At 37.9% G+C, this 26,514-nt stretch overlaps 1 protein-coding gene and 1 pseudogene across 27 annotated transcripts; one reads left to right on the top strand and one right to left on the bottom strand.

Annotated features, from left to right (window-relative positions):
* LOC114261273 (nuclear pore complex protein NUP98A-like) lies at positions 1-13,859 on the top strand (annotated as a pseudogene). The gene is made up of 6 exons (XR_014345556.1): positions 1-6,903; positions 7,001-7,225; positions 7,329-8,140; positions 9,600-9,773; positions 9,882-10,061; positions 12,947-13,859. The product of XR_014345556.1 is annotated as a nuclear pore complex protein NUP98A-like (transcript).
* Positions 13,860-14,230: 371 nt separating this feature from the next.
* On the bottom strand, positions 14,231-18,766 carry LOC114257597 (mitochondrial intermediate peptidase, mitochondrial). Of its 26 annotated transcripts, none has more exons than XR_014346893.1 (7): positions 18,335-18,759; positions 17,387-17,612; positions 16,855-16,943; positions 16,598-16,673; positions 15,640-15,897; positions 15,516-15,565; positions 14,231-14,749 (listed from the first exon to the last, which is right to left on the bottom strand). XR_014346893.1 is itself a non-coding variant. In XM_082899406.1 (4 exons), the coding sequence occupies exons 2-4, from the start codon at positions 18,424-18,426 to the stop codon at positions 14,651-14,653; spliced, it is 417 nt and encodes a 138-aa protein (XP_082755532.1). In that variant the 5' UTR covers positions 18,427-18,428; positions 18,582-18,759; the 3' UTR covers positions 14,231-14,650. The 26 variants fall into 26 exon arrangements, 4 of the variants coding, with proteins under 4 accessions (XP_082755532.1, XP_082755531.1, XP_082755534.1 ...); XR_014346894.1 differs by having other exon boundaries at positions 15,640-15,744; positions 16,566-16,673; XR_014346892.1 differs by having other exon boundaries at positions 16,566-16,673.
* Positions 18,767-26,514: the final 7,748 nt, after the last annotated feature.

Genomic DNA, 26,514 nt, shown 5'->3' on the forward strand with positions numbered 1-26,514 from the left:
ATATTACTTGTTACTTTCTTCAATTATTAGATAATCTGTGCTGTTCATGCCGTTATTTTCTTATCAACAAACAAAATTTTGAAAAAAAATAGTGTTGAGAATAAGATTTTTTAAGCTTCTTGTGTACTGCAATGACATCCAGGAGCAACAACATTCCATCCAATGGGTTCGTACTTCCACTGAAATTACAGAGCATTTTGAACTTTCTGAGAAATAAAAGTGAAACGTATATATAGTTACCAAAACTTTAAGATTCTCAATTGAAATTTCTCAAAGCAATCTGACTAGTTTGCGAATATTAGAGATCTTCAATATTTGAAATAATAATAATAAATAACTTTTCATCTTTGTGTATGTGTTATCTATATATTGTGTAAGAATTTTAATTAAATAAATTGGAGGAAGTTAAAAACTCCAAACTTCTGCTGGTCAAGGTGAATGATTGATATATAATCGATCAACAAAGTCAACTGAGCAATATTTCATTTTTTAGGTTGCCCCATTGAGGAGTTCCCTCTTAAATATCTGAGTTTGCCTTTAGGAGGGGATCCTCGAGCGGATTCTTTTTGGAATCTGTACTTGTCGAGATTGGGAAAAGAATAGATGGCTGGAAGAGAGCGTTGTTGTCTAAGAGGGGATATACATTTTGGTGCAATCACTGCTGAGTTGCATCCCTATCTACTCGTCTTTGTTTACGATCCTAGTAAGGATTGCAAAGAAAGTCGGGAAGTTGGTGCGAGACTTTCTTTGGAAAGGGTGTGATGAAGATAAGAAGGATCACTTAGTTAAGTGGGAGGTGGTTTCTCTCCCTAGGGAGAAAGGGGGTCTTGCTATCGGGAATATTGTTGCGAGGAATATTAGACTCTTGAGCAAATGGTTGTGGAGGTTCCCTAGTGAAAGCGAGTCATTATGGTGCTCCATCATTAAAAACAAGTATGGTGTTTAGGACAATGGTAGAGATTCAAATGTGGTTAGGAGAGGCAATTGTCGGTCTCTTTGGAAGTCCATCTCTCATTTATATCCTATAGTGTCTCCTTTCTTGTCTATGAAAGTGGGTAATGGGCTTCATATTCGGTTTTGGGAAGATGTGTGGGTGGGGGTTACCTTTTTTGATAGAGCTTTTCCATTTCTTATTTGAATTAGAATGGAAGATGAAGAGTAAGGGGGAGGAAGAAAAAAGAAAACATGGATTGATTCAAGTTGAAACTTTGGCACAATGTTTTTCTGATCCAGTTAGAACTCAGAGCAAACCTAGTTTTCTTCATCTATAACCATGTATATAAATTATTAAAAGAAATTATAGCATGAAGTAATTAGTAGAGATAAATCATGTAGAATATCAATTCTTTTAAAAACTTTACCTACATTGAAGTTCTTTGTGGGAAAATTCCACGTAAATGGTAGATCCCAGTTGTAACTAAGTTCTAAAATATCAAATGCAGGTTTATCATTCATATATGATAATCTATACTATTTTAAATTAATTCTTGTTTTTTCTTTGAATGCAGAGACTAAAAATAAAAAATAAAATAAGAATCTCGTTGTTAAAGTAAAGTTTAGAACTTGAAATTTTTATATTGAATGTACGTCTTCTTGAATTTGTATCTGAACTGAGTGCAGAGTTGTTTGTAACGATTAATTTATTTGATAGGAGCAATAATCTGCAGAGAATTAGTTTAGAATTTTAATTGACATGGTTGTAATCAGTTCAGAAAATACTCTTTTAAGTGGGCTACCTTGTTAGAGACTCTGTATTTACTATTTAGGTGCGCGGTAGTTGTGAAAATAATGGGAGCAATATCATGGCTGGTCTTGGCAGCATATTGTTTGCCATGATATGACCAAGTAGCTGATTACTGCAATGCATGTTATTACTAGAGAAAGGGACTTTGCAGTGACTATAGAAAGGCTACCTTTGTCTTGGGGATCCCTAATTGGTTATTGTCATGACTTCTTTTGACTGCATTGTAGTGTAGTAGGTACTCCATTGTTTTAGGGATCATACTAGTGTATGTACTCCATTGTCCCAGCTTTGAATTACTACCTACGAGCAGTTCAAATGGCATGGCAGTTGTTGTTTCCTTACCTTTTTAAAAAAGTAAAAAATAAAAAATGATCGACGTTAGTTTTTTTTCTCAAAGATGAGCTTTTTATAATTATATTTGAAATCTAATTTGAAACATTGATTGGTTATCTAATTAGAAATAAGAAAAGCAAATCTGACAAGATTGTTGCCTGTTAACAATGGCACCGTATTTGCAACCAATAAAATAAAGTTAATAGCACCATATTTGCTAATAATGGGCATTTAGTACAACAATATTTTTATGTAGCTTTTTAACTTTGTGATTGTGATATTTGCTTTTTTCTTGAACTGTAGTATCATTCAAAGTGTTGAAGTTTGTAATGTGGATTGTGAATATATATTTGATCCAATGCCTCCAAATTTTTTTGTTTTTGTTTTTGTTTTTGTTTTTTGCTGGAGGCATTCTTGAACTCTTGAGGATAAGATGTGATCATTATGGTTACCACTGCTGGCAAAGGATGCAATATCAGGATTGTCCTTCTTGGAGAAAGATGTTATTTTTGTAGTTTTTTGACAGAAAAAAAGATCCTTAGAATACATGGGGTATGTATATAATAAATATAAAATATCTATGTAGACTATTTTATTTCTAGGCTTATTTGACAATTGGTTAGTTGAGTTATTACAATAAACATGTTTATATAAATGGTGGTGGTCTCAATCATAGTTACCAAGAAACTGAGTTGGGGATGGAAAAGGCTTTTTTAGAACCACATTTCTGAGTTATGATCTCCAAAAGTATGACCCTTTTGGTGCTGCGTGTTTTGACTTCTTTGACTAGGGTCAAACTTGGAAAAAACTCCTCTTTTGGGGGGTGGGGGGCAGTTTTCTCAAACTTTGTAAAATCAAATTTTAGGATTGATTTATGCAAAATCTAGCAAGTAAGGGTCAAATTCCACGAGCTGTGGGCCTCAAAACCAAGCCACAAGAAATAACAAAGTAAGGCTAAAATAAAATCTCAAAATCTTAAGTTTCAGTTCTTCAAAGACATCCTTAAAAAGAGTAATTACAACCCTATATATAAGTAGCCAAGGAAGTTACTTCCTTATGAAGTACTTTGGAATAGAAAAACTACAAAATAACAAGAAGTGGACTAGTGGTAGACATACAATGCAACCACTCCATAACAAGTTAGTGACACATGATGTTCATGCAAACATTCAATGGCAAGTGACATGGTTTTGCATGTAGCCACCTATTAACATGTGTCCTACATGCAACCATCGCACTAAGAAATAGGTGACGTGCTGCTTACAAACAGCCACCTCAATTACAAGCTGTATACAAGAACATAATGCACCTTCTCATTAGTTTAAAATTTGTGATACTTCTGTTGATTTCTTCTCTCAAGTTATTGTCACTACAAAAAATTAAGGTTTTAGAAACCAAAATTTAGGGACAAAATTACTTTTTAGAGACCAAATAATTTTGTTGGAAAAGTGTCGTCATTATAATTTTAGCAACAAAAATTGGACATTAGTAATGAATTATTATCCTTTTGGGATCAAATTTTTTGTCTCAAAAAATAAATCATTTTGAGACCAAATTATTTTGTCCCTAAAAGTCTATTTATTAGTGACATTTTCAAAATTTTGTCGCTAAATGCCTTATTTTTTACTTTTCCGGACGACCTTTTAGCAACTATCCTCATGAAGATGGAAATTGGTCTTTAAATGTCTTTTACAACAAAATTTTCACTTTTAGAGACCAAAACATTTGGTCTCTAAAACTTTTATATATTGTAGTGTGCCTACCATCTTTTGATTTTGCCATAGCTGATTCCACTTGTTCAAATGTTTGTTTTGGGTTCTTATGTTTGAATTCTGAATTTTTTTAAGACCTATAGGGAATTGAATATTTGAGGGCTTGCATCTTTTTTCTTTTGTTCTAAACTTGGCAAGTTGGTAAATACATAGTACTTTTAGATTAAAAAATGTCTTCTCCAAGCAAGAGCTGCGTCATCACTACCTAAGGTACTAAATTTGTATCTTTTAATTTTTAATTTTTGCAAGGTGGGTTTTTATTTTATTTTTATTCTCTCTTATGTTCTTGGGTTTGATGATGGCAAATACCTGTTAGTTTATGTGATGCTGCATAGTTTGATGTTGGATATCTTATGAATGGTGTTGCTTAGTCACATAAAATTGTGTATGTGGAATCATAGAGTATGATTACTGTTGCTTTGTTGCATAAATATTAGTTTGACATGACTGGGCTGTATTGATTGCCATATTCTCATGAGATCCGTGGTTGGTCCTTGGAAAATTTACTTGTTCATGACTTATGCAATATATGATTTGGAAGGATTGCAATTCTTGATCTGGTCTTGATAGATAGCATTACCATTGCTTGATTTTGTTGGTAGTACGAGCTCGTTTGGTAAAGAATACCATTGTGGAATTGTGCACTCCCAAGGGCAGCCCTACGATTTTCCATTAGGCGTGTTTTTTTCACTTGGTTTGGTAAGATATTGTTGAGTAGCTTTTGAATTACTGTCTCATTTTCTCCATTGCTTCTACGGGACCTTTCAAGCTTAATGGTGTTCCTCTTAGACATGTAAATCAACCTTATTTGATTGATACTTCGACCAAGGTGGACATCTCTGGCGTCAATGTTGAAAAGTTTTTTTTTTTTTTTTTTGGAACTGGACAATGTTGAAAAGTTTGATGACAAGTATTTTGCAAAGCAAGTCGAGAAGAAGAAAAAGAAAGGAGAAGGCGAGTTCTTTGAGGCAAAGAAAGACTTTTGCTTATAATCCTTTACTAAAATTGTGAAAAAGGCATTAAATTTTTGTTGTTTTTTTGGACTTATTTAGTTTAAATATTATTTTGCACTTATTTGGCTTAGATTTGTTTGTTATTACATCAAGCTGCCTTCTTTAGTTAAATTCTTTGGCTTGTACTATATTTTAGAATCTTGGCAAACGGGGCCTCATAATTGTGTTGAATCTTTCAGTGCATATCTTCTGAAATGCTACGCTTTGGACAAAATATTGATTGTAATTTTTCTCATATTTCAAAATCAAGGAGAAAAAAAAAGTGGCGTTTTTTCAAAAAACGTCATTTAGAACGCCACTAAATGACGTCATGCGTTAGTTTGTGATGGAAATAGAAGCGGATGTAAAAGAAATTCTCCACCTAAATCTTTATAATTCCTCCTTCTAAACGAAATCCCTGCAATTTCCCCTTTAAATGTTTATTTTTGTGAAATTCGTCTTTATCTTGGGTCATGTTGACTCTTGACGGCTTCCGCCTTTTACACATGTTAGATCTCTCACAGGTTAGATCTCTCTCTCTCTATATATATATATGTGTGTGTGTGTGTGTGTGTGCGCGCGCGTGTTCTTCTTTTATTTTGATGCAAGAAATAAATGTGCATGTTTTGTCCAAAATGTTCATTTCTTTAGACATTATTATTGTTATGATCATCATCATCATTATCATCCTAAAATGACTTTTTTGTTTTAAGTAGTGATGATCATCATGGTTATAAACCAAAACAACATAGAATTAACTTAACAATTAAAACAATAGAAAATCAACTTTCAGATGTTAATTCTTTATAACATGGGATCTCATTGTTCAATCAGATTTAGTTTTTTGAGGTGTTTATGGAGTGATGCGTTGTGGAATTATACCTTATAAGGGCTATAATCTCTCTCAATGTATGGACTATGGATATTCACCGGCTATTGGGTCATTTAATATGATCGAGAAGTTGTATACATGGATACACCGCAGTTTTTGTTGCCAGGCTCATACTATATCACCTCTACAGATATGTAGACCTGAATTTGAATAGACAAAATGTGATTTGTTAGCCATATTTACTGAATTGAGTATGACTAAAAACTGCCAGGGAATATAATTTAAATAATTGTAATGACATGAGAAAGAAACACAGCATTGCTTCTATTTGAGTTCTTGCTATTTTAGAAAAAAAAAGAAAAAGAAAAAAAAGAAATGATAAAAAAACAAGAAGGCCTCTTTATGGAGTGATGCATTGTTGTTTGGATGTATATCTTTGGTTTTTGATTTGCCTTTTTGTCAGTTCTCATTGTACTTTCGAGAGAGTGTATGGTATGAGCTTGTGTGATTATGATTTCATAATTTTATCATGGAAAATTTATGGTAGTGTTTTTCTTTCTTTGTAGTTATGATGCATTTTCATTTATTAGATTATGCATTTTGACTGCCCTTCTCTTGATTTTCTTATGACTAAAATTTTTGTTATGTCGATCAAAAACTTTTGTTATTGTCACATATTTGTAGGATCTTTTTTATTTGGACAGAAGCCTGCTTTTGGAGGGTTTGCATCAAGGCCTAATCAATCTGACTCATCTGGGAGTGTGTTTCAACAAACTCAAACTACTTTTGGAAGCAATCCATTTGGTTCATCTACTCCCTTTGATGCATCAACCCAAAATGCATTTGGTGCTGGTAGTCCCCCAGCCTTTGGTGCAGCTAGCACATCAACTTTTGTTGTTGCAAGCACTCCGACATTTGGCTCCTCGTCAACCTCAATCTTTGGCAGCACAGGCATAGCTTTTGCTGTGTCCAGTGCACCAGCTTTTGGATTTGGGACCGGGGCTGCATTTGGTGCTTCAAACACATCGGGAACATTGAACACATCCATTTTGGGGGCATCAAACACCTATGCATTTGGAGCATCAAGCAGTCCTGCCTTTGGTACATCAAGTACCACAGGATTTGGCTTTGGTACCACTCCAACATATGGGCAGTCAACTTCATCATCTGGCAGCAGCAGCGTATTTGAAGCTACTCCATCTCTTTTTGGGACTCAGAGTTCCTACTTTGGTGGGTTATTTTCCATATTTCTTTGTATATTAGTTCATGCTTATGTCTTCTGTTTATTACCAATGAAACATTATTATTCTCTCAATCTATTTTGCAGGAGCCCAGACAACGATGCTGACATTTGGGACCACAAGCTTTGGACCTTCAGCTTTTGGTGGTCAACGTGGAGGAAGTAGAGTAGCCGCTTACACTGCAGCTGCTGAGGTAGATGGTGGCAGAACACAACCTGCTGTTACACTGCAGTCCCTTTTAGCAATGACTGTTTACAAAGATAAAAGCCATGAAGAACTGAGGTTGGAGGACTATTAGTTGGGAGATAAAGGTATGGCTAGCCTGTGCACGAGTGGTTTCATTCATCTTTATCTTGTCTTTTGTTATGAAAATGGTCTGTACTGACTGTTCTTTCTCATTGATTCCAAATTCAGGGGGCCCGTGCCATGTGGGTCAATCTGCAAGTGGTTTGGGCGTTGGTGGTTCCACTACACAGTCAAACGCCTTTGGTCCTTCACCCACACTGACTCAGTCATCTCCCAATCCCTTCTCTTCCTCAGTCTCTTCTAACCCACTTGCTCCCCAAACCTCTACTCCTAATCCATTTGTCCCCCAAACCTCTACTCCTAATCCATTTCCCACCCAAACCCCTTCTCCTAATCCATTTGCCACCCAAACCTCTACTCCTAATCCATTTGCCCTCCAAACCTCTTCTCCTATTCCATTTGCCACCCAAACCTCTTCTCCTATTCCATTTCCCCCCCCAAATCTGTTAACCCCCCAAACCTCTTCAAATTTGTCAACCCCCAAAACCTCTTCTCCTAATCCATCTGCCTCCCAAACCTCTTCTAATCCATTTGCCCCTCAAACCATTTCAAATGCATTAGCCCTCCAAACCCCTTATAATTCATTTGCCCCCAAAACACCAGCTCCTAGCTCTTCAGGCTCTGTAGCCTCATCTGCTCTTGGATTCAATTCATTACTCTTTAGCATATCATCATTTGCAAACACTTTCAAGACAACATCATCCCCACCTTGCTTAATTTTGACAGCATCAGGCCCTGCATCTGGGCCGAATAGCTGTCCATCTCTTTTTAGCTCACCAGTACTTGGACCATCACCCTCTATCTTTAGTTCTACTTCAGCTCTGGGAACAGCTTCAGGAATTGGCTCTGGCTTGAGTTCTGCTAACACACAATCATCCCCAGTATTTCGGTATGTTGCACACCCTTACTCAAAGGGACAAGTGCTTCGTTAATTGCATTTATTGTTATTAGATTCTTGGAGTTAGAAGAGCTGCATTTTTACCCTAATGGATTTGTTGGATGGTTTATTCATTTTTTGGTTCATCATGCATCACATCATATGTGTTTCTTAGGGTTAGGGTTAACGGGGGTTGGATGGTTCAATAGATATCAAACTAACATCAATGTCCCTAGAAATAGGAAAAACAAAAACCAGAATGCAAATGATCTTCTGCTACTACCATGCCTCTCATCCTCCTCTTTTTTTCTCTTCACAAATTTGATGACAGTTTTCTGGACCAAGTTTGAATTTGTTTGATTAAATGTATTTTCAGCTTTTGAGAAGAGGGGCTACAAATTAAAAAATAAAAAATAAATAAAAAAAATAAAAAAATAAAAAAAATAAAAATAAAAATAAAAATAAAAATTAATAATAAAATTATACAAGACTAAGGGAGCAATGAAATATAAGGTTCAATAGACATCAAACAAACATCAATATCCCTAGGAATAGGAAAAAAATAAAAAGCAAAAAGCCAATGATTTGCTACCATGCCTTTCATCCAACTTCTTGTTATCTTCACAAATTTAATGATGAAGATTTCTGGGCCCAGTTTGAATTTGTTTGACTAAAATGTATTTTGTCTTTTGAGAAGAGGGGTCACAAATTGAAAACAGAAAGAAAAACATACAAGACTAAGACAGTAACTGAATAGAAGGTTCAATAGATATCAAACAAACATCAGTATAGGAAAAACAAAAACTAGAAAGAAAATGATTAAGAAAAATTGAGAGTTTTCTCAATATTGTTCGTTCGTAGAAAGATTATCTCTAGTTCGGATTTGTTTGTGGTTCGATCTTGTTGTTTGCTTTTCTTTCCGATACACTTCCCTGCATCAATTCTGAGCTATGAACAATAGAGGTTGGGTCCCTCTTGGTGCGTTTAGTGGATATTTATGTATGAAAAAAAAAATGTGGACATGTGCATGAGTATTACATTTTGACAAGAACACTGCATCTTGGGCATGACTGATTCTTAGGAATGATAGATGGTTGGTTATATGTATGTGCTCTATATAAGGAATCAACACACGCAAGAAAAACTGCATTTTGAAGGGGATATGGGATATGGGCAGTGCTAAAACTAAAGAACGTGTAAATAGTTATACTTACATATTTTCTAGAGAACAGCGTGTATGTGTTTGTGATGAAAGTTTGTGGATATTGGCTTGTCAGGCCAAATATATGAACACTTGATGTTGAAGATATACAGCATAAAATTTCAAATGGGACCTACAAATTGAAGTATGGAATTTGACAATGCTTTCGCAAAATCAGCTTAAACAAAGGCAGTTATATTTGTATAGATCCAAAAAAGTGGCAGCGTTGTGTTATGTTGTGTGTAAAAACACTCATAGTACCATCCTCATCTATCATATTGTGTGAACTATGTGCTTGTAGCAGTCTGTTTTGCTGGAAGTGAATTTTGTGCATGACATTCTTTCTTCAAAACGGGTGTTTGATAAGCCTGCTGCTCCTGTCAGACTGTCATCCTTGCTGACATCTCGACACTTGTCTCAAAGACGGATTAGGTTTCCAGCTCGGAAATATGATCCTAAAAGTGATGGCCCAAAGGTGAGGATTGTCAAAACACAAGTTGCATTTTACACTCTTGTAACCTGTTCAACCAAGCCACTGAGATCTTTTACATTAATGCTTCTGTTGCCCAACTGTTGTATACAGGTGCCATTTTTCAGTAATGATGGAGAAATGCCTACTGCACCCAAGGCTGGCACTTTATTTGTTCCAAGGGAGAATCCAAGGGCTTTGGTTATTAATCCTGCTGAACAATGGCCCCAAGGCCGAACAATGAAAAAATGTCTCCACTGCTGCGCGCATCTTATGTTCATATATATAATAATGGTGAGTTCTTCCTTTTTTTATGAAGTTATAACATCATGTATGTGTGTAATTGTCATATTAGTGATCTTGCAATAATATGTAGTAGTTATGTTATGACTAAGGTATGATATTATTGAATCATGTTACGTCTTGCTTGTTAGATTCAATTCTCCTTCAGGCAAAAGTTTTGCATGTTTAGGTGTTGAATAGTTAATTTAGGGGAAGGGCCAACGGGTATTCTAAACTTTCTTGTCTAGGCATTGTTTACACAAGTGACTTGTGTTAATTTTTCATTTTGTAAGGGTGTATCGTAGTTTCTATTCTGGCTTCTTTTTTTCTCTCTCTCTCCTGCATCCAAGAGTACAATTGTGCTGTTTCTAAAATTTTCTACTTATACCATTTCATTTAGCTTGTGTTTGGTTAGGGGATTTAGGGAGGGATTTGGAAAGGGAAAGGAAAAAAGTGTATAAAATTAGGTGAAATGTAAGTATATTTTATTCATATTTTACCAATCTTTTTCTTTCCCTTTCCCTTTCTCTTTCCAAATCCTTTCCCAAATCCCTCATCCAAACATAGCGTTAAGGTAGAATCTCTGCAGTGGTGTCTGCACCATGCTTTATGTTAGGTTTTATTTCTTGGCAATCCCGTTTGACAAAACTCCTTTGAGTTGTAATTTTATTCGCACTTTTTATTTTCAGTGAGGCGATGAGTGTTTAGATGCGAATCCAACCCGAATTGTGCTTTTCAGAGAAGTTTGTGTTGATAAAGCTTTCAAGATTGCCACTTCGCTGATTATGACGGGGATCGAGCTGCCCGGTCAGCTCGCGGGGGTCCAGGGGGCAGCGCCCCTTGGCGGGTCCGGGGCAGCGCCACGGCGGGGTTGAGGGGCAGCGCCCCCGAAGCAAAATGCAAAAATGCATTCAAAGTTGCCTGTCCGAGCATGTTTTTTTTTTCCAGTTTTCCAATTTTGGCCTGTCCGCTCGAGCGGGAAAACGGGCGCTCGAGCGGGGATTGGAAGCTCTCAGCATCTCTGCAGTCGCCTGTAAAAATACTGGAAGGTGTGATTTTACGCTCGAGCGGATTCTCCTACGCTCGAGCGCATCTCAGTTTGTTCGCACGCAGTTTTTGGTCAGTCCGCTCGAGCGGGCTGTGTTGAGCTCGAGCGGAGATCGCGGGACAGATTCTATAAATTCGCGTATTGGGTCAGATTTTGAGGATAACTGCTCCAGATCTTCTTTTTGGTTTTCTAGGGTTTATATCTGGGGATACTTTGGGAGTTTTCTTTGATGTTTTTATTGAGTATTCAACTCATGATCTAAAGAGAGTACATCAAAGGTTTGTTTGTTATACACAAAAGAGAGAGTTATTCTTCAGTTGTGGATTCTGAAGAATTCGAGCCTGAAGCTTTGGTGGAATCCGGAGTGGCTCATCAGAAAGACAATTCCGTGGTGAAGATGGGGTTGGAAGAGGCACATAAAGGTTGGTTCAATTAGGCGTTGTGGATTCGCTAGGTAATTGAGAGTATACCTGTGTAATTCCTTTAATTCTTCTTAGTGGATTGTCTTGTGGCTGTTGCCCGTGGTTTTTTGATCACAGTTGGAGGTGTCCAATTGTGGTTTTTTCCACGTTAAATCGCTGTGTCTCTTTGTCTTGATTGTTTGATTGGGATTGTTATATTCTGCTTAAAATTGATACATAATCACAAATCAACATCTAGGGGATTTCTAGATTTTTCACTTTAAATGGTTTCATACATCCAGCTTTTCGTATTGCAAAATATCATTAAGAATATAAAATTGAGGAAACAGAAATCAGTTTTTTGGATTGTTTGCTTGTGTTTTTGTTTTCTGTTTTATAATTTCACTTTCCGAAAAACACAAATTAGTTTGGCTAATTGCTTCCTAAAATTGTTCTAGGATTTTTTTTTCCCTTAAAACAACCCCCTTTTTAGGAAACACCAAAAAGTTATTTTCAAAATTTTCGGAAACAGTTTTTGCACAAAAATGAAAACAACATGAAAATTATGTGTTCATGAACCTTTTCGGTGTTTTTGTTTCTGAAAGCACAAATATGAAAACAAAGAACATGAGAAACAGACTTCTTTCAGTCCCTACATATATATATATATATATATATATGTCTTGTGTTGAAGGAGATTTGTCTATAATTGATGTTTTTTCTGTTACAAAATAAGACAGTTTTGGCTGATGCATGTATGTATATTTCTGTGTCTTTGACATCCACCTCCACTTTGATTCTTATTAATTATTACAGGTAGAGAATGAGGCCTTTTGGTTCTTAATATTAATTTAAATGCATCTATTTTAATTTATTTTTTGCAGAAGTTTTTTTTTTTTTTTTTTTTTTCTTGAAAGCATTATACTCGATGTGGATATGTATACTAGAAGAGTATTTGCACACTACTGTCTGCAGATAGTATGCAATTGAAATTGTTAGGGAGATCATGAGAGAGAGAGAGAGAGAGAGAGAGAGAGAGAGAGAGAGAGAGAGAGAGAGAGAGTCTATTGTTTTATTGATTCTACGTTTTGGTCCTTACAATAACTATTAGGCAAAGATAAAATTTGGGGAAATTATGTTGATGCTGTGATTTTATTTTTTTTTTTAAATTGCGTGACAAAGCTTTAACCAAGTGAGTTGTGTGCTTTATAAAATAGAATATATACGAGGATTAGAAAAAATACGGGCCTCCTCCAATTGGGGACTTTACACAATGGCCTTATAATGACCAATATTTATGTTTGATTGGGGAAGGTGAGGGTTGTGGGTGGCGGTTGATGGTAGGGTATCTTTTTGTATTCTGATAGGCTCATATTTTCATTTTACTACATTTCATACACTAGTACTGGGTTTTGCTAGTTTATGTATTCTTTCCAACAATTTTGCAGGGAGCGTATCTGAAAATAATGCTGACAAGGAGGGCACTAGTTCTATCAAATCCAATCATAAGCCCAACGATCCGTGTAATATTACTTTCACTGAGAAAGAAGCCTTGCGTATTATTACATCCACCGGGTGCAAAGCTGGTGAGGCTGCAATTCTGCAAGAACAAGAGACCGATGTTGAGGCGTTAATGCCACAGCTGCAACGCTCTGGGTACTATACAGAACCACAAATCCACGAGCTAGCAGTGAAGGAAAGGGCCGAGCCAGGGTTTTGCTGTCGTGTGAAGAACTTTGTGGTTGGACGCCATGGCTATGGAAACATCAAGTTTCTCGGTGACACAGACGTGCGAAAGCTTGATCTAGATTCCCACATTCATTTTGCTAATCGTAAACTGACTGTCTACATGGATGAGAGCAAGAAACCTCCAGTGGGGCAAGGTCTGAATAAGCCTGCCGAGGTCACTCTTCTTAACATCAAATGCATTGACAAAAAGACAGGGAAACAGTACATAAATGGACCTAAGGTTGATAAATACAGAGAGATGCTAATGAAGAAGGCAATAGAGCAAGGTGCTGAGTTTGTGTCTTACGACCCTGTAAAATGGGAGTGGAAATTCAGGGTGCAACACTTTTAGCCGATACAAGTTTTGAAATGACACGAAAGTGGGCTAGTTTCGAGACCCAGTTTCTGTGATTGTCGATGCAATGAGAAGTGACGGTTACAAGATTCGCAAAGAAAGCTTCGCCATTGTTTTGAGAAATTGGCTACGTGGTCCTTTTTTCTTTTTGGTTCAGACACTACTTGTAATTTGGGGTTCATGGTGTATTATCTTTTCATTCAATTGTCTTCATTTAATTTGTTGTCTTGACTTTTACAAATTAAGCAATCAACAAAAGTATTTTTTTTCTCTCAAAATGCTGTGTGTGATATTGGAATCAGCAGATATTTTCTTTTGGATTTGTTAAATAATGTTATTATAATTTCAAATGGATGGATTTGAATGAAATAACTCTGCAATTATAGTTATTTATCATTGAGGGGAAAGAAAAAAAAAAGCAGCAGCTAAACATTTTCCCAAACATTTGCAAAAATGAGATTTTATCAATGACCAAATGCACAAACCATTCACAACTAAATTGAAGACGAGCATTGGAAGCATCTTCTTAGTATCTTCTTAGGGAAATGTAAAAAATCATTATAAACTAATTGCAGTCAATATCATGCTTAATTGAATCAATGTATACCAATAAAATTTGACACATTAGATGCTATAATCTCTCACAGGATAGAGCAAAATGGATTGTTGTCATAGGGAACAGCATAGCCGACGGCTACAAGCTGGCATTTGTTACAATAGCAGTCAGGTATACATACAGGCGTAGGGGGTTTGGGCAGCAGTCAGGTATACATACAGGCGTAGGGAGTACATGATTGATCGATTACTTTTTACATCATGCTCACACCATAAATAGAAGAAAAAAAATAAAAACAAAAACAAAAAGACTGTCCTAAAGAGAAAATGCAGCCAACAAAACTTGATAAATGCACTGCCAACAGATTGGTAAAAACACATCCACTCTAAAGCAAACAATTCTGATATTTCTTTTTTGGGTTCTAATTAGCTCAACTAATAATGTACACGCGTTTTTGAGGCAGTGATGAACATTTCTCAGGAAGCAAGCACTAAAAGCATGCCCAGCAGCGCTCTACGTCTCACTCTCCTTCAGTTCATCCAAAACAAATTCAACATACAAATCCTTGAGAGCAATGACAACAGTAGTTATCAGCGGTCCCATTATTGCTCCCTGAGCCATAAATTTCAATCAGTGTTAATCACTACATTTAAATCAAATATTTACATGCCAACCAACAAAAATAATTCTTTCATTAGAGATTGTACAAAACCATTTCAAATATCAGATTAATAAACCAGTAAATGAATAATATTTATGAGCAAATACAAGGAAACCAAACCAAAGTTATAATTTAACTTACAAATAGTGATGAATACCTTTTAATCACAACATTTAAATCAAATCTTACATGCTACCCAACTAAAAAAATTCATTTATTAGAGATTGTATAAAAACCATTTCAAATATCAGATTAATAAACCAGTAAACGAAGAGCATTTTTTAGCAAATAGAAGGAAACCAAGGTTATCATTGACGAACAATCAATGGAAACCTTTTAACAGAGATAGCAATCAACAATAGTTGGCAACTTTTATTTCATCACAATGAAGATTTAACCGACTGTCCTCTTTTTGTTTCGCCTACCAAGGATTCAACACCTTTTTATCACGAAGTGTAGAGGTTATTAACCACTAACCAAATAATTCAAGTGCAATAGAAAGTAACGGTAATGTACAGGTCTCTTCAAATCAAAATTTGATCTACAATATGATAATTCCAGTTCAATCAATTACCATTTGAACTATCAAATCAAAATATGAATACATAGAAGCACATGTAATGCTACCACCAGTAAGTGTTATTGAACTAAAAAAATCATAAACTAGAGTGCAATAATTTACAAAATATGAATTCAAGGAAGCACATGAAATACTACCACATGTAAGTGTTATCTCCACCTCGCTCCAGAGATGATTATCTTGAGCCCTGAGAATTAAAAATCGAGTGTTATCTATAGATTCAAAGAAAGGCGGAAGTGCAATACGTAGCCAGAAAATTACCCGTCATAAGAGAAGTCATCATCCAAATTCAAGGCATCAAGTTTGAACGTTTTGGCAAAGTGACAGAGTCAAAAGGTGCATGAGTTGCATCTGGCAGATTAACTTCTGCAGAAGCAAATGCTTTTCTTATGGTTATCAGAAAAAAATTGTAGTCTTGGTACAGATAGTTGACTTTCTTTGAATATATCCGAACAACACCCAGTCGAAGGTGACGTGACATTCTTAGTGCAATGTGAACTTTGGGATACATGATGTGCTCTAGAAGAAACATTCAGGGGGGAAAAGACTATTAAAAAAAGTTATCAAACAAGGCCATTACATGCCATTTGATTTATGATTTTAAGCAAGCTAAACACATAGGTTTAGAGGAAGAATGAGAACAAAACTAGAGTACATTAAGAAACTAAGCAACAGATTGCTAGTCAAATGATGAAGCAATAAAATAATTCTATGTAACATTTTCAACATTGAAGAGGATAAGGATCTTCACCAGCATACCCCGAAAATAAATAAATAAAAATTCCCTTGATTTCAAGTGCTATGCAAGTAGGAAGTTTAACTTGTTGCATCCCACCACTAGGCTCCCATACTCAAACTACTCAAAAATAAATACTCATTTATTCACACAAATATAGCAACTATTTTGCAAATAGTGAATCCTAAATATAGGAACATAAACCATGAGTGTTGGGTGAGTAATTAAAATCAAACAAAGGATTCTAGTTGCCGTTAGAAGAACTTCGAAAAGCAAGGATGACTCTTCTACCTGTTAAAGTGATCCTAATTCAACCATATAAATTTACCATAAGATGAAAGTCTCTTTAACATCCCCTATCACAACTTGATGGTATGACAACCAAAATGCTTCGTAAAACATCAAAAATAGTGATGGCATCCCCATCATCTTCTAAACACACTAAACATACCCCAATTCAAGCATGGAGATTTGCTAACTAACCAAGTTCTCTTATTAACATCTCCCTCTCTTGACTTCATGCTGCTGCAAACGTGCAGGCATGAAGGTGAAAGCCCACCTGCATATGCACCAACTGAAATTATAATAAATAAATATGGATTGATTAACCTCACAAAAAAAATCCTAAATCACAAATGTAAGCCATCAACTATTGGCAAGATTGATCTACTATGCATCTAAGAATCAAAAAGTGTAGCAACTAGCAACCATTGATTAAAATTCACTTAGCTTTAACATACGTTCAAACTCATCTATGTTGGACCAATTGTTTGGTGCAAGTTAGAGCATATCCAATCATTCACCATTTCTTTCATTTGATGAAAAATTGCTGAAAAATAACATCCAATCCTTTCATCAAATCAATGGAGACTCATTTTTTCATCAAATTGAGAATTCATAAAATCCTTCATCAAATTTGAATTTGATAAAAAATTAAAAAGATGAAACATTGGAAGTGATTTTTTTTCATCAAATTTGATGAAAAGTGAAATTTGGAATAAGAAGGGAACTTCTATATACATTTTGATGAAAATTTAATGAAATTTGGAATAAGAAGGGAACTTCATCCACACGATATAGCAGTTAAATGCCAATTGAATTTTTCAGTGGTTCTTCAAAGAATACACAATATATTATCCACCAACAGCTCCACTTAACTCTCAGTCGCTCAATTCATGGAATTGCAGAGTCCAGGCTTTGCTAATGTAGTGATGAATAGTTTCATTAAAAAATAAAAATAAAAATAATCAAAAAGAGAGCTAATAAAGCTACCTCAGAATCTGATGCCCACTGTAGAACAGAGGACAAATTACTTGGCTCCGTTAGTATCCGGAATCCTTTTTCCTTCACGTTACCACCTCTTGAATTTAATGATTCCCTAGATGCACTGGGTGTGGAAAGATAAATTGGCTTAACAAGATGGTGCATCTGTTTTGGGATACGTGATGCCGGAAATATATCCACATAACCTGGGTCAGTGATAATATTCTCATTGAACCTGACCAAAAACAGATACAAAATAATCGCACAATTAGCCAGCTACGAAATCTTTGTTATGTTAAATAATTAAAAGATATTCACTTCACCATAGAATGGAAGAAGAATATCACTTTAACAAAATGAAGGGCAATAAAACGATAAGAACTATAGCTAAAATAAAAAAGAAGGAAGTCACTTTAAAATCCATATTATATAAAATAAAAATAATGATGCAAATGATCAAAATGTTTAGTAATGAAGTAGTTTAACAAAAATTCTTGTGTCAATGCAAATGATATTGTTTTTGGCAAGTATGTCAACTCAAATTATATTTCCAGATCACCATTGAATATACTGATGTGCAAGATAAACAAAAAAGACAAATATCTAAATAATAATATAAAATAAAATAAACAAATAAAATCTCCCAAGTTTAGAATGGTCAAACCATCACATAAATCACAAACCCCATATAAAGTTTAATTTCTAGAGCATATATTAGATTATGGATGCATTCTCGCCTGTTGCAACAGCATAATATTCATAGGGAACATCAACAAAATAGAAGTCAACTGATCAAAATAATACTAAAACAAATAAAGATACAATTTACTTACTCCCTATACAATTGACCAATGTCTATGTTTAGAAGATTAACTCGATCCAGTTTGTCTGTAAGGTAGAGTCAAAACATAATGATGTTCCAATTTGTTTCACAGAGAGAGAGAGGGAGAGAGAGACCTTCTGAAAGAAGGATGTTTGCGACGCTTTTCACCCGACCCATTGCCCTCCGAACGACCCTTGGAGTCCTCTTGCCGCCGCTTCTGCGACATTACTGATGCTCGCAGAAAACAACCACCACCACTAATAAGCTGCTATGGCTATGGCGGTGGGGGCAACATAGAGATATAGAGGAACCATTTCAATCCAGTCGATAGAGGAACCAACTGGAATGAGAGAGTCGAAAGAAGAGTCAAAAGAAGCGTACCGTCTCGCCGCCGAACTAGTCTCGCCGCTGCTGAACCAGTCTCGCCACCGATTGAAACCCTTCCCCTTCAACCCCATTCTCTCTTCAAACCCTCTATCTTCTCCCCCTCAGATTAAGGTTTGCTTACTGTTTTGAAACAGTGTCGTGAAATGAAGGACTCTACAAACCTGAAAGGAAATGAAAGAGGGGGTTGGGGGGAATTAAGAATTTGTTTTATTTTTATTTTAATGATTTTTTTTTTATTTGATAGAAGTAGAGGTAATATTTTAATGAAAAATATTTTTTGTTAAAATAAAATTATTTTTTTATAGTCAATGAAAAATGTTTTTTTGTGACTCATTTTTTTTTTTTGTTATTAAAAATCAAGAGCTAATTTTTTGTGATAGAGAAGAGGGAGCGGCAATAATAGTGAATGTGGTGGATAAGAGGTGATGGTGGTGGTGGTGGTGGTGGTGGTGGTGGTGATGGCAAAGGAGATTAGAGGTAATAGAGAAAGAGGTATAGAGAGAGATAGAGACAGATAGAGAAAGAGATAGAGAGACTGACAGACAAAAAAAGAGAGAGAAATAAGAGATGAGCGAGAGATAGACAAAGAGAGAGAGATAAAGGGAACGTAAAGAGATGATTGAGAGAAAGACATAGAAAAAGAGAGAGACAGAGAGAGAAGAAAGATGAGTGAGAGAGATAGAGAGAAGAGAGATGAACGAGAGAGATAGAGAAAGAATAGAGATGGGAGAGATGGAGAGAAGAGAGATGAGCGAAAGACAAAGAGAGAAAGAGAGAGAGACAGAGACAAAGACAGACAGACAGACAGAGAAGAGTGATGAGTGAGAAAGAGACAGAGAGAGAGATAGAGAGTGGGACACAGAAAAAGAGACAGAGAAATAAGAGAGATGAACGAGAGAGACAGAGAAAAGAGAGATGAGTGAGAGAGACAGAGAGAAGAGAGATGAGCGGGAGAGATAGAGAGAAGAGAGATGAACGAAAGAGATAGAGAGAGAAAAGATATGAGAGAAGAGATAAATGAGTGAGAGACACACAAAGAGAGAGGGGAGAGAGACAGATAGACAGACAGAGAGAGAGAAGAGTGATGAGTAATAGAGAGAAAGAGAAGAGAGAAAGGAAGATGAAAAAATGGGTGAAAAGAGATAGACAAAGAAAAATAGAGAAAAAAAGTGAAAAGATATAAACGAGAGAAAGACAGAGAGAGATAAAGAGAAAAGAGATAGACGAGCGACACAGAGAGAAAGAGACAGATAGAGACCGATAGACAGACAGAAAAGAGTAACGAGTGAGAGAGAGAGAGAGAAAGAGAAGAGAGACAGAGACATAGAGAGAAAGAGAGAGAGAGACAGATAGAGAAGAGTAATGAGTGAGAGAGAGAAAGAGAAGAGAGACAGAGAGACAGAGACAAAGAGACAAGATTTGAGGGTTTTGGTAACCCGAGCGGGAATGGAAAAAAAAAAGGGCGGGCCGAGGGGGGAGATTGGGGGTTGCTAAAAATCAGGAACTAATTTTTTGTGGTAGAGGATAGGGAGCGGTAGTAGTGGTGAAGGTGGTGGATAAGAGGTGATAGTAGTGGTGGTGGTGATAGCGAATGAGATTAGTGGTGAAGTTGTGGTAGTAGTGGAGGAGATAGAGTAGCGGTGGTGGATGAGAGGTAATGGTAGTAGTAATGGTGGTAGTGAAGTGGTGGTGATGATGGTAGTAATGATAGTCGTAGAGGCGGAGTGGCAACAATGGTAGTAGTTGTGGTAGTGGAATGTCATTTGCAGTAGTAGTGAAGGTAGTAGAGGAGATGGGTGGTGAGAGAGAAATGAGTAAGAGACAGATAGAGAAGAGAGATAGAGACAGAGACAGAGTGATGAGCGATAGAAAGACAAAGTGGTCACTAAAAGTGCATTTTCTTGTAGTGTCTCGATAAATCGAAAGATAGCTTGGTAAATAAAAAAAAAAGGAGAGGGGAGTAAGCAAGGCGAACACAATGAGGGTAAGACAAATAGACAAACAGATAGAGAGAAAAAGAGAGAGAGAAGAGTGATGGGTGAAAGAGAGTGAAAGACAGAGAGAGAAAGATAGAGAGAGAGACAGACAGAAAAAAAGAGAGAAACAAGAGATGCGCGAGAGATAGACAAAAAGAGAGAGAAAGAGAACAAAAAGAGATGAACGAGAGAAAGACATAGAGAGAGAGAATAAAAATGAGCGAGAGAGAGATATATAGAAATGAGTGAGAGAGACATAGAGAGAAAAGAGATGAGAGAGATAGAGAGAAGAGAAATGAGGGAGAGAGAGATAAAAAGAAGAGAGATGAGTAAGAGAGACAGAGAGAGAAGACAGATGAGAGAGATAGAGAGAAGACAGATGAGTGAGAGACAAAGAGAGAAAGAGAGAGAGACAGACAGACAAAGAAGAGTGATGAGTTAGAGAGAGAAGGAGAAAAGATAGAGACAAAGAGAGAAAAAGATAGAGAGTGAGAGATAGAAAAAGAGACAGAGAGAGAAAAGAGATGAACGAGAGAGATAGAGAGAAGAGAGATGAACGAAAGAGACGGAGAGAGAAAATAGATGAGAGAAGAGATAGATGAGTGAGAGACACACACAGAGAAAGAGAGACAAATAGACAGACAGAGAAGAATGATGAGTAAAAGAGAAAAAGAGAAGAGAGAGAGGAAGATGAAAAATGAGTGAAAAGAGATAGAGATGGGGGTAAGAAGAGATTAGGGATTTTTGGATTTGGGCGGGGTGGTTTGAGATTGAGGATTTTTTGTTTGGATTGGGGGGGTTACAGAACGAGAATGGAAAAAAAAAGGGGAGATAGTGGTTATGAGATATGTGGGTAATGGTTATGAGTGGTTATGAGATATGTGGGTAATGGTTATGAGCAAAGTGGTGTCAAAGGGTGTTTGGTTATACTATATGTGTTAGTGGTTATGAGATATGTGGGTAATGATTATGAGTGGTTATGAGACATGTGGGTAATGGTTATGAGCAAAGTGGTGTCAAAGGGTATTTGGTTATGCTATATATGTTAGTGGTTATGAGATATGTGGGTAATGGTTATGAGTGGTTATGAGATATGTGGGTAATGGTTATGAGCAAAGTGGTGTCAAAGGGTATTTGGTTATGCTATATATGTTAGTGGTTATGAGATATGTGGGTAATGGTTATGAGTGGTTATGAGATATGTGAGTAATGGTTATGAGCAAAGTGGTGTCAAAGGGTATTTGGTTATGCTATATTGTAGACACCCCATTTTTGACCGACCTTAAGACTCAGACGTCACCGATTGAGCGCTAGGTGATGTTGCATAATTTGCTCGTTCAGAAGTTTCAGAGTCGCGACCGTGAGCCCTGCCTCCGGACTTCCGACCCTTTTTCTGTGCCTTGTCTCGGTTTGCGAACCAGACTCGGTTTTCTCTGTTTCTTTTTTCTGAGGGAAGGGAGAGGTCCCGTAGACCATCTCTCAATGCCCATAGGCTACATTTGGTGGCCGTAGGCCATTTTGCCCATTTCGGAGTCCGGTTCCCGGTTTTCGGAGCCGTCAGGCCGTGTGCCTCGGTTCGGGACCGCCTAGCCACCTCCGTTTGCTCTAATTTTTGGCATACTTCCTATTTGCTCCCTTTTGAGGGACACTGGAGGCTAAGAAACCCACTTCGAGGTCGAATACCATTTTCGGTGCTTAACAACCCATTTTCAGGACCTCGAACTGCGTGTTTTGGCCTCGGAACATTCGTTTTGCAATGGTTTTCGTTCATTTTTGGCAGGTACCTTTGTTTTATCACAGGGAAGGTCACTGAAGGGTGGGAGGCCAGCAATTGTTGCAGCAACCAGTTATTTCTCTTCCGGAGCCTCTCGGCGCCCGTTTTTCGCACTTCCGGGCTAATGTTGACTACCTTGGAGCTAGAGTTGCCAACTTTCAACCACATATCTGTGATCTACACATCTGAGAGGCCCCTAAAAGTTCAGGGCCGGCCATTAAGGTCACCTGACCCTTTTGACCCCTTTCTTCCGGGCTAATGTTGAACCCCTTGGACCTTTTTTCTTGAACTTTGAACCACATATCTGTGATGTACACACATGAGAGGCCCCTAAAAGTTCATGGCCGGCCAGTAAGTCAACTTGACCCTTTTGACCCCCTCTTTCCAAGCCATTTTTGAACCCCTTTGGCCCACTTTCTTGGAATTTCAACTACATGGTTGTGTTGTACACACATAGGGGTACCTCCCCAGTAGCTGACCGGCCAGAAAATCAACTTGACCCTTTTGACCCCTAGCCGGCCGGCTAGGGGGTGTGGCCGGCCGGCCACCTCCAGCAAAAGTGTGAGGCCGGCCTGCTTCCTTCCACTGTACCCTTTCCAGCTGTGGGGCAATATCCCCCAGATATTTTCTGTATCCGGGGGATATTTTGTGGGGGAGTTTTGCCCTCCTTCTCCCCCACCTTTACACCCCATTCTTGATCCTTATAACCAGCTGGTGGCCTTCTTCATAAGGGTTAGAAAAATTATTCTTCAAAGCTCCATAGCCAACTCCATCTTCTTCCCTCTCAATTCTTCAAAAAACCCTAAGTCCCTAACCTTCATTCCTTCTACACCACCAAGCTCTACCACCACCACCTCACCTCCAGCAGCAAGGAAGGTTTCTAGAAGGCAAAAGAGGCTGCAAATCCATCCAAGAAGCAACAAAAGCTTGAATCTTCAAGGGTAAGTTACACTTTTAACCTTTTGACCCTTTTCCTTGATCTATCTCTAAGCCCCGCTTCTTTTTGGTTTCAAGCTCCGGCCCTAACTGAAAAGGGCCATATTTTGAGCTCATCTTCATTTCTAATTAAGGGCTCAACCTTGTTTGAGCCCTCCATAATATACTTGCTTCATTGATCATCTTGTATGTCATAGTTTTGCATGCTATTTTTGGCCCATGAGCAATCTGTTTTTGAGCATGTTATAAACTGATATTAGGCTTATTTTGAGCTCCTCTCCAACATTGAGGAAGGTCTCAACCTTGTTTGGTGTCTCCATGTGTCACTTGTAGTTCAATCCCTTATTTGGCCCCATTTTTGCATAAATTGATAGCCCTCTTTGCTTCTGTTTTTGGACCCTGGTCCGAACTGAAAGTGGCCTTTTTTTGGCCTATACTTCATGTTTCATTCACACTTATTTTCTGTTTGGTGATTATTTTATATACTTCATGTTATAGCACCTTTTGAGCCTTGTTTTGCATCACATTCTTAGCATATTTGTATACTGATTTTGAGGCTTCCATATACTGTAAATGTTCATATTTTTGGTCCATCTTCAGTGTTGTAGAAGGAAATTTTTCAGTTTGGATTTTGCTTATACCACTTGCTTCATTACCCCTCTTTTGGCCCCTATTCTTGCATGTTATTTTTCCCCTGCCTATACTTGCTGTTTGGCCATGTTTATAACTGTGAAAGTGAATTTTTTGGGACTGTCTAGCTTCTGTCTTTGTATTGCGTGTCCATATTGTGCATGTTTGGCATGGCTATAGGCCATTTCGGATGCCTAATGTTGCATTTCGGGACGTTTCCTTGCATTTCATGTCATTTCGCTTCATTTCGGGACTGTTTTCCCCCATATTTCAGTGCTAAAATTCCATTAGTATGCTTGCATATCATTTTTGCCATATTTCATCACATTTTGTCGTCGTCTCGGTTTGCGTGCCCGTGTGCACGCATTTCGAGGCACTTCATTTTCTGCCATCGGCATCCGATGTGAGTGTGGCTGAGGCTCTCTTATGTTGGTATAAGCCCATTTGTCATTTTCATGTCATTTTCATATCATTCTGTCGTCGCCTCGGTTTGCGCGCCCGTGTGCACGCATTTCTAGGCACTTCATTTTCTGCCATCGACATCCGATGTGAGTGTGGCTGAGGCTCTCTTATATTGGTATAAGCCCATTTGTCATTTTCATGTCATTTTCATATCATTCTGTCGTCGCCTCGGTTTGCGCGCTCGTGTGCACGCATTTCTAGGCACTTCATTTTCTGCCATCGGCATCCGATGTGAGTGTGGCTGAGGCTCTCTTATGTTGGTATAAGCCCATTTGTCATTTTCATGTCATTTTCATATCATTCTGTCGTCGCCTCGGTTTGCGCGCCCGTGTGCACGCATTTCTAGGCACTTCATTTTCTGCCATCGGCATCCGATGTGAGTGTGGCTGAGGCTCTCTTATGTTGGTATAAGCCCATTTGTCATTTTCATGTCATTTTCATATCATTCTGTCGTCACCTCGGTTTGCGCGCCCGTGTGCACGCATTTCTAGGCACTTCATTTTCTGCCATCGGCATCCGATGTGAGTGTGGCTGAGGCTCTCTTATGTTGGTATAAGCCCATTTGTCATTTTCATGTCATTTTCATATCATTCTGTCGTCGCCTCGGTTTGCGTGCCCGTGTGCACGCATTTCGAGGCACTTCATTTTCTGCCATCGGCATCCGATGTGAGTGTGGCTGAGGTTCTCTCATGTTGGTATAAGCCCATTTGTCATTTCCATGTCATTTCATCACATTCTAGCATTGCCTCGGTTTGCGTGCCCGCGTGCACGTACTTCGAGACACATATCATTGCCTCGGTTTGCGTGCCTGCGTGCACGTACTTCGAGACACATATCATTGCCTCAGTTTGCGTGCCCGCGTGCACGTACTTTGAGACACATATCATTGCCTCGGTTTGCGTGTCCGCGTGCACGTACTTCGAGACACATATCATTGCCTCGGTTTGCGTGCCCGCGTGCACGTACTTCGAGACACATATCATTGCCTCGGTTTGCGTGCCTGCGTGCACGTACTTCGAGACACATATCATTGCCTCGGTTTGCGTGCCCGCGTGTACGTACTTCGAGACACATATCATTGCCTCAGTTTGCGTGCCCGCGTGCACGTACTTCGAGACACATATCATTGCCTCGGTTTGCGTGCCCGTGATCACGCACTCCGAGGCATTTCATTTCCATAGCATTCTGTATGTTAGGATTATATCTTAGTTGCATTTCATGCATATCATGCATATTGCATTGTGTCCGGAGTAGGAGTTAGCCCGGGCACGGGAAACGAGGTACATTTCGTACTCCGAGTGACGGAATGTGTCTCAATTCCCCAGTCACCGACACTCCGGATTATCCCTGATGGAGTTAGGTTTTAGCTGTAGTTTCATGTGCATTCATCCTATATTGAGTTGTGCATTACGACTCCTCGGCCATCATGCCTCGGTATGCGTGATTGGTGGCACGAGGATCGAGACATGCATATATTTGTGCAAATACATTGCTATGCCCCTTTCCTGCTCTCTGTTGCAGCAAAACCAGGAATCAGCAACTTTCCGGGACTTGGCACGCTTTTCAAAAATAACAGGTGTAAACAGAGGCTAATTGGGGCATTCCGGTGGATTTCCGCGCAAGACAGTCCGGACATGCATCATCCACTAGAAGCAAGGCAGTCCCTGGCTTGCACGGCAGTTTATTTGCTTTCTAGTTAATTCATTAATTAATTAGAATTCTGTAATATTTTGGACTGTAATATTCTTTTATTTTGGGGACTGTAATATTCGGACTGTATTATTTATTCGGATCCTCCGAGTGAGGGCACAACTGTAATAAGTGTGCGTGAGTGTGATGTATGTCTTCCAACCCCACGTCTTTCTCCCTTTTATTTATCCGCTTATGATGGTTAGATTAGGGCATATTTCAATTAGCATACAGTATGACAGCATGTTTGCATTCATTCATCTGTATTGCATGCACCGGGCTCGGCGCATCATACTAACTGCATTGTACTTTTAATTCCAAATTGAATACATGATAGTTGTAGCATTCCATATGCCATGTTTAGAATAGCTGAGCCTGCTATAGTTGCATTTTGCATGTGTTGCATTAGACATTTTGTATACTTAGGATCATGCATGATTTCTGATTAACTTCCTTTTTT

Source organism: Camellia sinensis, chromosome 12 (genome assembly GCF_055761805.1).
Source record: "Camellia sinensis isolate YWXY chromosome 12, ASM5576180v1, whole genome shotgun sequence".
NCBI lineage: Eukaryota > Viridiplantae > Streptophyta > Magnoliopsida > Ericales > Theaceae > Camellia > Camellia sinensis.